This window comes from Dendropsophus ebraccatus, chromosome 11 (assembly GCF_027789765.1).
Source record: "Dendropsophus ebraccatus isolate aDenEbr1 chromosome 11, aDenEbr1.pat, whole genome shotgun sequence".
In the NCBI taxonomy this organism is placed as follows: Eukaryota; Metazoa; Chordata; class Amphibia; order Anura; family Hylidae; genus Dendropsophus; species Dendropsophus ebraccatus.
In genome coordinates, this window is record NC_091464.1 from 29,571,565 (window position 1) to 29,584,452 (window position 12,888).

Sequence of the window (12,888 nt, forward strand, 5' to 3'; positions counted from 1 at the left end):
GGGAGGGGATAATTTATTAATAATAAAACTTCTTTTTTTTTTTTTTTTTTTTTTAACACTTATACTAGGAGCTCCCCTGGGAGACTTCTAGTATAAGTACACTAATCTCTCACTGACATCTATGCAGTATAGATATATCGCTATAGTATAGATATACTGCATAGCTCAATGAGATAGGCAATCGGACCGTGCCCGCTAATAGCCGCGGTCCCGGGCTGCAGAAAGCACCGGGATCGCTGCGGTTCAGAGCAAAGTCATAGCGGCCCCCTCTGAACTCCCTTAATGACCTCAGGGTGTATATTTACGCCCGTGGTCATTAAGGGGTTAAGATAGCTGAGTAGAGTGCTGGGGCGGGAAGGTAAACAACAGATTGTCGCTTTAAACAACAGAGAGTCGCTTTAAGTGTGGATCCAAATCCCCTTCCACATGTGCACATACATACATTATTCATGCACATGTGAATCCTATGTGTTAGGAGGTGTATTTTTTAACAAGGCTAAGAAAAAAAAGGATGTATCCATGTTTTAGACAGAATATTCACAATTACCTGGAATGATACCTGTTTCCCCATGTGGGGTTGAAGTTTGAGTTTGCGAGCTGTGCCGTCAAGGTCTCCATTGGATTTTCAATAAATTTTGTTGAGTGCCAAGAATGAGGTCTATATGCAATATCATTTTTCCTAAAAAAAAAAAAAAAAAAAGAAAAAAAGAAAATATGCATAAATATTTTTAAATATACATATATTTAATTACAGTAAATGAAACTTTAACATAAAAGTAATAAAACACAACTTAAAACTGGTGCACGCTAATCAATTGTCAATAATTATTTTTGGACAATCCACTATCTAGTTATAGGTCTGAAGTTAAGGGCTTCACATGACACCCTAACAAATTGTAAGCAGGAACATGGCTGTGTTTACCATTAGAGAGAATGTACATAATAATCAGTGTTCACCAGTCAGAACTCTAAGCCCCATGGCTGATCAGCAACTGCCCCAAATGATTTCTAGACCAGACCACTCCTGGTACTGATCATCAGAGTAGAAGAGGTCATTATTCAGGCTATCCTCTTACTCATTTCAAATGGATGTAAACATCTCTTAACAGAACAGAACTCTCATATTAGAGATTGGGCAGAGCATTCATAAAACACTGTCTGATCATAGATACAACTAAATTCTAAACAATCACAAAACACACACAAAATGTTAAACAATTTAATCTAAAGGCCGTATTACAGGGGCCACTGTTTCAAGGAAGCGAGCTCCGACCTGTCGGCTCAGCGCTCGCTTCCCCCTTATTTCCGGCTCACTGCATTGTGCTATTACCAAAGCAGTGGTAGCAGCCATCTGAACAATCCTTAGATCATTTGGCAGCCCATTGAAATCAGCAGCGGTCTGCTGCCCCCGCTCCTATTACAAGGGGCGACACACGACTGTCTGGTCATGATTTTTCAACATGTTGAAAGATTATGATCAGCCAACATGCATGTCGGCTGATCATTGTCTTTCAACACGCGCTATTACACTGAACGATTATTGACCTGAACAGTTGGTAATTGGCCGGCTGATAATTGTCAGTCATAGTCACTTGGAGAATATTTTTATCTGCAAACGGTGGTTCGTGTGTAATATTCCACAGTTAAAGGGGCTGTATGTGGGGAAAAAATAATAATAATGTAGTCGCATGCAGAGGATTTTTGTAGAATGTACACAACCAAAATTGCTTTTTAACATTTACTGTATATAATATGTGTGTGTATATATATATATATCAACATTTAAATTAGGAAGTTTTATACCAACAAAAGAACCATCATTCAAAGGGATACAACAATGACACTATACAGAGAATGGGCCATACAGGCAGCAATAGGCATAATATACATGGTCACGCTTTAGATTTATCATGTATGAAATAAGATAAATCTAAACTGTATTACAGCAAAGCAAGGACACCGGGAAGGAGGGGGGTCACTATGCGGTATCACTATGAGCGCACAACCATAGTCACATAAAAGGGGACACTACGCCGGACATCAATACTGTACCTCATGGAACTTCTCAAGATGTTCATGAGAAAACTCCTGGCCACAAGGAGATCTTTATCTGACGGCATGGTCTTGGTTATAATATTCACCATTACGTGCCTCTTCCTGAGCAGCCAAGTGATAAAGGGGACAAACCAGTTTGAGATGTGGAACCACTCAATGAAATCAAATCTGTTCTGCTAACAGCCTCGCTTATAGAATGGTATGTAACCTAGAAAGATTTGACTGCTTATTCTAGTAAACAATTCCTTCCGCTCCATACCTGTACAATAAACCATTGCATTGCCTGGAAGAAGCTAAAATTCCACCTTGAACTAATGGCTGGATCATTTGTCTACCTTTCAATCCCTTGTCTTTTTTTTCCAGTTGTTCTTTTTTGATATAATACAATATATCAGATATTTTCTAGTCGGGCAATTTCTGCTTTGCCGCCAACATTAAATAAAGGGGTTGGCCACTTTATAGTAAATAGTTCAGGGAACGGTTTACTGACAGCAGCTTCTTATGTACCTCATAGAGCTAAAATCAGATTCCTCCTCCTCCAGGCTGTGCTGTCCTGCTCTGTGGCGATTCTGTCCATAAGATGGCTGACATGGAGGAGCATGTGACCATGTCCCTCCCTCCAACATTAAGTCTGTATATGCTTATGGTGGACACTAGAGGTGGGGCATGGTCACATGCTCCTCCATGTCGGCCATCTTACGGACAGACTCACCACAGAGCAGCACAGCCTGGTGGAGGGGAGTCTGATTTTATCTCTATGAGGAACACAGGGAGCTGTCAGTAAGTGCTATGACTATACCAACTAATACTGTACAGTGAGCAATTTAACTATGAAGTGGCCATCCCCTTTAAGGGCTCACATGCTCCCCCTGCAGCTGTCATTTAGGAATAACCATCAATCCTCACTTCCACGTTCAGTCAGGTTTGGAAGAGAGAAGCTGCTGCCAGCAGGAAACACATGCATTTAGGCTTCAAAACTAAACGCCACCAATATGTCATTGGTGAGGGTAAAAAGAAAACATAAGATATCCCCCAATCTGCAGCATTGAGACAGGAAAACCAGCCTAATAGTCCAATGCATGTTGGATACTTGGGGTATGGTCACCCCTATTAATACGAAAACAAGGAATACAAACAGTGTGAAAACATATGGATGCAGCCTATAAGCCTCCTTGTGACTCTAGTAGTGAACAGATATTGGTACATGGGGGGCATTTATATTCTGGTTTAGTAAACAGGCAAAGAAGGTCTACTCCTAGAACATGCTTGTACTTGTGGTTCTACAACTAAAGAGCAACAAACTTCCAGAAAAAAAGAGCAAAGTGCAACCTTGTATACGTTATGTTCCTGTGAATAAATCTACTACTGCGGAACAAAGGTGTTTCACACGTAACAAAGAAACAAAAACACACAAAAGAGCCATTGTCTATCCTCTACTACTTACTGAAAGTTGTGGTGTAACTGCTCTGAACCAGCCCTTTATAATTGCTTCCTCTTCATTTGCCTTAGGGGAGGTGGGAAAGGTCTAAACCCTGCGCTGTACTACTCTGCTTCTGCCAATGAAATCCTGCCACCTTGTGGCCAATTGCGAGAACTGACGGGGCAGCAACTCGTTTTACAGAGCACTGAATGATGACCGCTCTTTTGCTTGTATTTCTTTTCCTAATGAAACAACTTATTGCTGTATTATAGATATTTATCAAACGGAATGTTTGACTATGTAATATAACTTTATTAAAGCATTGTATAACAATAAAACAAAAAAAAAACAAACAGATTTTAATTCCTCCTCAATTTTTTTTTCTTCTTTTTTCTCCAGAATTCCCCCATTAATAAAGTACGATTACTTAATTCCACAGGTTATGATTGTGATGGTATGGTGGACTATTAAAAAATCTTTCATGAAATAATTCATTATATTATTGGGGGAGGGACTTTTGTTTTAAGTTTTTTTTCTTCCTACTAGAGAAGCTCATCAACAAGCAGTGGTAAAGGCAAAAATATGCAACTGAAAGCACTGTACATGAGTACCCAGAGTCTTATACAGCAATCTACTACACAATTCTTTCCACTGTGCCTGAAACGCATTACAAACGCATATGTGGAACACCACTAATGTGCAGATACAACCACACTACTATTTAGTGGATCACTCACATGGCCTTTTATTTCCATCATTTGTAGGCTGCACATCTTCTATAAACACAGAGATGTGTGGCCGACATAAAAAGATTTAAAGGGCCGGAGTGTGACATCCCTGTGCTAACATGATGTGATAAACCAATGAACATTAACTGATCTCTGGGCCTATTATTACATAGGGCAATATAGGCGAATAATCGCCCCGTGTAATAGTGTTGCAATCTTTGCTCCCAAAGTGTACTTCTTGTGCAATGGATTCCCAGATAAGGAGATAATGGGTCAAGCCCTGCCCTGTTAGGGTACAAAGTCATCATAGATAGCTTGACTCTCCACTAACCAGTATGGGGGAATCTGGGCTGGGATTGGCCACATAGTATAAGGTCACCCAAGGATTTTTATGGCAAATGTGTTCAATTAAAGGGGGGTACTCCAGTGACTCCAGTCTTCCCAAACTTATTAGCTAATATGTCCTGCAGGAAATGTTGTTTTATTTTCCGTCTGACACAGTGCTCTTAGGGACTCTGTCTCGGTTTTCTATGAATCTCCATAGAAAACCTCTCTTGTTCAGGACAGTTCCTGTCTCGGCCAGAGATGTCAGCAGAGAGCACTGTGTCAGACTGAAAATAAAACACCACTTCCTGCAGGACATACAACAGAGTTCTGGGTCTCTTTCTTTTAGTTTTATCCTGTAATGTCTACTTAAAGCAAATGTACCACTAGGTGCATTTTTTTACATGAATAGACCAGCATTGGCGCAGGGATGCTGGTGCCGTGGTCCTTTTTTTTGAACTGCCACCCAATTCCTGTGCTTGGGGCAGGGGTATTCCCAAGCACCGATGCGCTCCGGAGCACCAGGGGCATGTCCGCCAGTCCTCAGTGTGACAAAACCTCCTCCCTCTGAGACGCTGCTCCATTAGAATCAATGGAGCCACATCACAGAGGGGATATCGTCAGATTAGGAGCCACCGCACCTACCCCCAGTACTAGGGAATAGACCTGCCCCGAGCACGAAAACTCTTCGGCAGTTCAAAAAAAAAGGACCACGGCACCAGCACCATTCTGTTCATGTAAAAAAAAAAAAAAACTAAGCGAAGTACCTAGCGGTACATTCGCTTTAACCCGTCCAATATACCAGTCCCGGAGCGGACTACATCTATGAAGCAACAATATTCCTCATATTGATGTCTGTGTAAGTGCTTGCTAGTAACTTTTGGGCTACGAAACATGTCGTATTGGTTTCAGAAATGGTCAGACCCTTACAGGGATGTAGTGTGTGACTCCAGCCTTACGGACATCCTTCATTCCTAGATTGTTATCCCTGCCCTGTCTATTACATGTTTTATGGCTGTGATGTACAGTGGAGGTTTTCTCTAGCTTGTTACGGTTCAGAATTTCTTTTTAATGTTATCTAGTGTATTCATGTGTTCCCTGGGCAGAACGATGTCTGACACAACAAGCTGTAACATAATACATCACCTAAACCAGATTACTAAATGGAAGGGCTCCAAGATGGGATGAGTGACTGCACTAAGAAGATAAGGAGGGCCCTGCTGGAAGAACACTAAACTAGGGCGGGATAATGGCAGAATGTGTATATGGACGGCAATGAATAGTGCTGCTCTGTGGAGATTTGTTAACACCTCGTGGTCATATTGTGGCTTTTGCTGCTAAAAACCAAGGATTTTGAGTGCAATGTGTGAATACAACCCCCAGAATACCATCTATTTATGTATTATACTCAAGTTACAGTATTAAAGAATACCGGTACAATGCAAGTCTATGGGACGAGCGGCAGTTCTGTACAATGCTGGCTTTACCAGTTGACTACAGATTTGCCGGGAGGTTTGTATTGTATCCTGCCACCGTAATAAAGTGAAAGGTAACCATTTAAAGGGGTTCTCCATTTTGTGATTACTTTATATGAAGAGGGGTTTGCCCAATGTGTGACCCTGCTGGGATCTCCAGAGAACAATACACAGGATCTGTCCCCTTGAGATGAATGTGAAACATTACTGAGTACACTCTGTGACCTCTACAGAGGTCATTACACAGGGAGCTGCTTTTGTCTTATACTGGTGCTATCTACTGGTGTCACATGTTACACAGAGCGATAATTGGACAAATCAGCCTGATGCGGCCAATTATCGCGCCGTGTTATGGAATCAATGATCAGCCGATAAAATCATCATCGGCTGATCGTCTCTTCAGGTCCAGACCTAAAATTATCGGCCGCCGACCGCGCATCACTAAGTGTAATAGCCATGAGCAGCTGAGGATTACCCGCCCATGTTCCCGGTGTTCTCCTACGCTCTTTATGCGTCCTATCACCGCACGCTGAAGCTTCAGAGCGGCCTGTCTGAGCTGACAGGCCACTCAGCCAATCACTAGCCAGGTGAGGGGACACATACAGAAGGCAGGAGAGGATGGGGAGCGAGGACAGGTAAAGTATTAACTGTTTGGGCAAAAGCTGCACGGACATCGCTAACAATGTCTGTGTAGCTATTGCTAAAGGATTATCAGGACGTGTATTAGACCCATTAAACAAGCATCAATCTAGCAGATTGGCGCACATTTGCAATATTGATCAGGCCTTCATCGGCCTGTATAATAGGACCCTAATTTTTTACAGATCACTTTACAGCAGCCTCCTCTTATCACCACACGCGGAACAGATCTGCTGGATCGATGTTCTCTTACAGAGCCTATTACATGGTTTGATAATCATATGGGCAAGGCTGCACGGACATCATTAGCGAAGTCCATGCAGCTCTTGCTTTCATCAGCCATTGGCCGTGCATCAGCTATGACTTTTAAACATCAATCAACAAGAGAACAATTGCTCGCTCCTCGGCTGATTATTGGCAATATCTGCCTCATTCAGCAGATAATCACTATGTAATAAGACCTAGTGGTGAGAATAGAAACCGCAAGATTTGTTAGCTCTTTTACAGCGGCTATTTATTGGGAACAAGTGTACCTATGAATGTTCATTTGGCCAAAATCGGGTTCAGCGTAAAGGGCCCTTTAATGTGCCCATACATTGTTAACAGCTGTTGGGCAAGTCCTTATTCCACTGTAAGGGCCAGTTCACATGGAGTAAAATCAGTGGAATTCCGTGGTGGAACTCTCAGCTGCAGAATTCTGGCTCCCTCAGTGTGACACTGTTTCTCTATGGGAGGGCTGTCCAATTAAAGAACTGACACATCAATTCTTTAAGCAGAGAGTCACGGAAGCAGAGTTCCGCCAATTCTACTCCGTGTGAACTGGCCCCTTAATCCCCCCCCGTATATATATGCACGCTCAGTTCAGCAGAGTATACACCGTCAGACACCCCTTATTGTTGCTTGAGAACAAAATCATTGGGAGTTAAAAAGTCAATATTCCCAATGTTTCCTCCCTGTTATCATCTGTTTGGGGAGATTCAACACCACCCCATCCACATTAGAAATAGGACTCCAAGGTTTGCATAGTCTACTGGGAGATCTTATATAGACAGACATATGTCTATACATATCACATCATCATATCAAAAGAATTTACCACAAGAAAAAGGCTGTGCCCAGTGCGCTCCTTTCCTCATACGCTTGGGGTACACAGTGGACACATACAGGAGACATTGAATTTAATGGACCAATGGACAATGTAAAGCTGGGAAAAAAATAGCTCTGTACTTTTCCTGCTGAAACCAATGCAGCTTATGTGTAGACCTGGGAACCCTTTATTTACGGCCATGATAATGTACAGCGCTAAGTCCGTACACCAGACGACTAAATTCTAGCCAGAGCCGTGATTTCAGTAAATGTATAACAAGGATCTGTCTATATAACACCTACTAAAGCAAATCAAGCGGAAGGAATATTTTCAAGAATTTAGAGCTGCGAACACAACATCCTCCAAGAATCTACTCAAGAAACTATTCCAAAAATGTTATTGTACCTGGCCGGGGATCATGTGCTTTCCACGGACTTTATCTTGTGTAAATTCTCTGTAGGACAAAGTGTTAATCCGGCCTTTTCTTGCCTTGTGTAAATTAATTCTAATGTCAGATACGCATTGGCAGCCAAGTGGAAAAGAGAAGGGATTGATAGCTGTACAATCTAAAGGCCCAGGAATGTAAAATACAGAACATTCCTGCCGAAAACCAGAAAAACTAAGAGGTTCGGACATCCTGCCAAGGAAAACAGACTTAAATATTTGAGTGCTTTTCAAAAAGTGACTTAAAACGCCGGCAGATGGCTTAGAAGCCGCTTACATTATTGCATTAAGGTAGTGATCTCCATCCCGTGGCTCTCCAGACGATGCAAAACTACACTTCCCAATATGTTCTGACAGTCTAATATAGGGTTGTATGCTACTAGATAAGAGTATTGTAGCATAGCACCAACCAAGGGAATGCGGCGCAGCTACAACACCTAAAAAAAAATTAAAAATATAGAATCCCATTTAACCCATTTTTGGGGGCACTGCTAGTGTAAATCTGGGTAGGTTGCACTGTATCCATTCATAATAAAGGATCCAATTCCTAGGGGGGATTTTCGCATAGCGTTCAGACGCACGTCCATAGTGTGCTTTCAGAGTTCCCATGGAAACTTTGGGTGCTGGGTATTTGTTGGACAATGGATGTAAGTCCTGCTTTGTCTCGCCACTGATAACAGCACAGAGGCCACTTCTTTTAGCCAGAATCAGCAGTATTCCGGAGCTTTGATGCAACATGCTGTGAATGGATGATCTGAAATTTCCAGCATTTACAATGTAGACCTGTACGTGTTATAGGAACAGTAATCATAAATCCATTAAGTCAGTGGAACTACTTTGAAGGCTTTATATAGGTTTATAGCCTCTCCCCTAGCTTTTAATGGTAGTACAATAAATGGATGTAGGGTAGGTGTGAAAGTTTAGTGTCCCTTTAATGTCCTGTTCACATTGCATTTAGGGTCTATATTTGACACAGGCATTGGGGAAATCTCTAGTGCAGGGGTCTCAAACTCGCGGCCCTCCAGCTGTTGCAAAACTACAATTCCCATCATGCCTGGACAGCCAAAGCTTCACTTTGGCTGTCCAGGCATGATGGGAATTGTAGTTTTGCAACAGCTGGAGGGCCGCAAGTTTGAGGCCCCTGCTCTAGTGCCTTATATCATATCCATAGGCACACATGCCAAAAATAATAATAATAATAATAATATATTTATTTTATTTTGGGCCGCACATCCCGTTTAATTCTAACTCTTTTTGGGAAGTTAAGTAAAAAAGAAAAGGGTTGCAATGGTTTTTGTATAAAATTAGCTTTGCAAACAGATTTGCTATTTTACATTTCTGGCACATTGATGGGTTCAAGGATTCCCAACATAGCATCCTGAACGACAACCTTTATTCCTGTATCAGGACTAGAGAGGCTGTATTTGAGCCAGTACATGGCCAATCTGTAAACTACTGTATTGTTATCAGCCATAGTACACAAAAAAGAGGATCCCCGGTGTGTCATTCAGCTCCTACTGACAGGAAGTCTAGTGCAAATACAAGGCTCTTACCACCAATTCCCTTTAAATATTTGTTAAACTAGTCAGAGACACATATGTACTGTATACATTCAAAGAATCATTTATTAGGCCACAATTAGTAGAGTAAAAGTAGTTTCTTAGTGTGATATATGCCAAACCCACAAAATTAATAAGAATTCTGGTGTTCGTGTTTGGTGTTGGTTTTAAAGGGGTACTCTAGCAAAATTTTGGTCGTTCAAATCAACTGGTGCCAGGAAATTTGTATTTTACGTCTTTTTAAAAATGTCCAGTCTTCCAGTACTTATCAAGAAAGGTTTCCTATGGGGATTTGTTACTGCTCTGGACAGTTCCTGACATGGACAGAAGTGACAGCAGAGAGCACTGTGTCAGACTGGAAAGAATACACGACTTACAGCAGCTAAAAAGTACTGGGAAAAGCTTGAGATTAGCATATGAATGCAGTTCTAAGGAGTCTGGCAAAACATGGATACAGCCTATGGCCAATGACTGTATCCATGTTTTCTGGACTTCTTCAGCCACCGGTATTTCAAGTTGCGCTCCTCTTCTAGATGTGATTTTGTACTGTAAGTTTTGTACTGGACATCACACACCAAGCCTAAAGTGTCAAACAGTGTCTACACAAACCATCATGATTCTGGGATGCAAACAATTCAGCTACAGGTGTTCCTCATACTGCCAGGTTATCATAGTGCAAGGCAAGGCAAGAGAGGAGGCTGGAGTAGAGGTCTATCCTCTTCTGGGATGAATCCTGATTTTGCCTTGGTTGCAACGTTAGCTAGAGATTGGTCTGGAGGCAACACCATGGGCCCTATTCCACCAACAGATCTGACGACAGATTATCTGCCAAAGATTTGAAGCCAAACCCAGGAACAGACTATAAACAGAGAACAGGTCATAAAGGAGAGACTGGATTTCTCCTCTTTTCAAATCCACTCCTGGGTTTGGCTTCAAATCTTTGGCAGATAATCTGTCGTCAGATCTGTTGGTGGAACAGGGCCTTCGTGGAAGGTACAAACTGCTTTGTGTTACGTTGACTTATGCCCCTATTCCACCGGCCGTTAAGAGGAGCAAACGAGCGGTCTCAGCGCTCGTTTGCTCCCCGTTCCCCGCTCGCTGCAGCCGCGCTGAATAGTGCGGACGTTCTGTCCCAAACGCGTCGGTTATTTTTCTTGTGAACATCCATGTTTTTTTAAGAATATTTTTCAACATGTTCTAATAAAGACTTTGGATTTTTACTAATTTTGGAGCTGGAGAATATTCTTCATTACATTGCCACAGATAATCATTACACAGATATATATCCAATGTGTAGCATCTAAGCTTGTGGATGGTGTGGAGAACTGCACATAGAGTAATAGTATCACTTTAAGGGCTAATAAAACCTGCAATTCCGTACCACATGGAAAAAGGCACAGATCTCCACAGAACCCATGAGTTGGAAGCTTTTATTTGCCTCAGGTCTAGAGACTACACAAGTGCTGCCAGCCTGTGCCAACCTCCAGGAACGTGCAGCTGAGCTTTTACGGTACACAAAGGTGTTTGAGATAGAGAAGCAAAGTCAATGGGGTCTGATCTCTCAGAGCAATGCGAGTGTCTGCTGCCAGATGGGCCATAACACCTGGTCACACCACAGGAGACTCTCCTCCTATTGTCACAAAGAACATTCAACTACGGAACACGAAAAACTGAGGTCAGTTCCTCCACTACCTATTCCAAGCCTTTATTTGTTTTAAAGATGTTCCGCTTCCCACTATAAATCATGTAGTTCCATGTGAAAACCAAGCTAGTGAACCCAACACGGTGAACAAGTAACACTCCACTGCAAGTTTCCCATGCCTCCCCATCACTGACTAACATAGGTGTTATGCAGCATTATATAGACTTCTCAGGACAGTACAGATTGCTGGGTAGTATCTGCTGCCATCAAAAACTGCAACAACATCAACACACTGAAAGGTCTGTCATTCCAGGAAACATATATATATCAGACTGGCCAAGCATGCAGGCTTATTTCAGTAAGACAAACTGAACAAGTCGTCAGTCATACAATATACCCAGGAGACAGGCTCCACTGTAAGTCTATGGAGACCATCTCCTGCAGTCAAACAGAGAGAGAAGCGCTCAGCTGTGCGCTTCTCCCAGCCCTATCTAATGATCAGTTTGAACACCAAGACCCCAACTCTTCAAAACTTATGACAACTAGTCAAAACCAGAGACACATCTCTAGGATATAAGTGATAGAGACCCTTTACCTAGTCTCATTTTAATTGTAGCTTCTCTACGGTGAACACGTTAAAACCAGAGTCAGGTCTAGCACCAGTGTTGGCAATGGCAGAACGTATCAGTAATGTAGAGCAAACACCTTCACAGAATTTAGCATTTCACCCTAAAACACCTAGTCATGTTGCTGCAGGTAAACCTAGCCGAGTGGGAGCTCTATGGCCTAAAACACATGCTGATTCAGTTGTGGAATCTTAACAGTTTTCCACAAGAAAAACCATCTCCCATTGACCTCAATTTCTATACATGCAGGGTTTTTTTTTTGTTTTTTTTTTGAAGTGTGGTGCAAATTTTCCAACATGAAGAATTTAAAGCCACAATTCTTTCCATCTCTTTCCTTTACCATGTCAACAAGCCACTTAATGTATACACCAGGAAAAGCTCTAGGCCTATACCATAAATCTATCTGTGGACTCCTTTTGGGCAATTATGCTTGTCCGCATACAGCTACATAGAGGGCCGCCGCAAAAAAAAAAAAACACATGACAAACATCTGACAGACAGCTTCAATGCTGTGTGTATAGAGTGACAAGTAATACTCAAGTTCCTCATGATAAAACGGGGCTGCAGTTAAAGATGGGGGTTGTCCAAAATAGAATTACCCGTTATAGTATTGAAGATGTAAAAGGTCATACCCAACCCCCAAAAATGACACAAAACAATAAGACTGTGCAATAAAACTTTTAACAACTTATATAAATAAGTATGTAAACACATCTCCAGACGTTATCTCTCTCCTTCCTTCCTATCTATCTCATCTCATCTATGTCTGGCATTCTGTAATAACTTTACCTTATCTAGCGGCGGCCCGGGTGCCCGGGGACAGGAGAGCCATGCTGTGCCCACACATGCTGCTGCTGCTCAGTACATGGAACTTGTTATGAAACTCGGA

At 42.0% G+C, this 12,888-nt stretch overlaps 1 protein-coding gene across 3 annotated transcripts in view; it reads right to left on the bottom strand.

The window, feature by feature from the left end:
• SHROOM2 (shroom family member 2) overlaps nucleotides 1-12,888 on the bottom strand; it is a 140,240-nt gene that overhangs the window by 58,644 nt on the left and 68,708 nt on the right. For all 3 annotated transcript variants that reach the window (XM_069946041.1, XM_069946040.1, XM_069946042.1), the window contains exon 3: nucleotides 548-679. In XM_069946041.1, coding sequence (XP_069802142.1) covers nucleotides 548-679 — 132 coding nt within the window. The remainder of the gene's footprint in view (nucleotides 1-547; nucleotides 680-12,888) is intronic.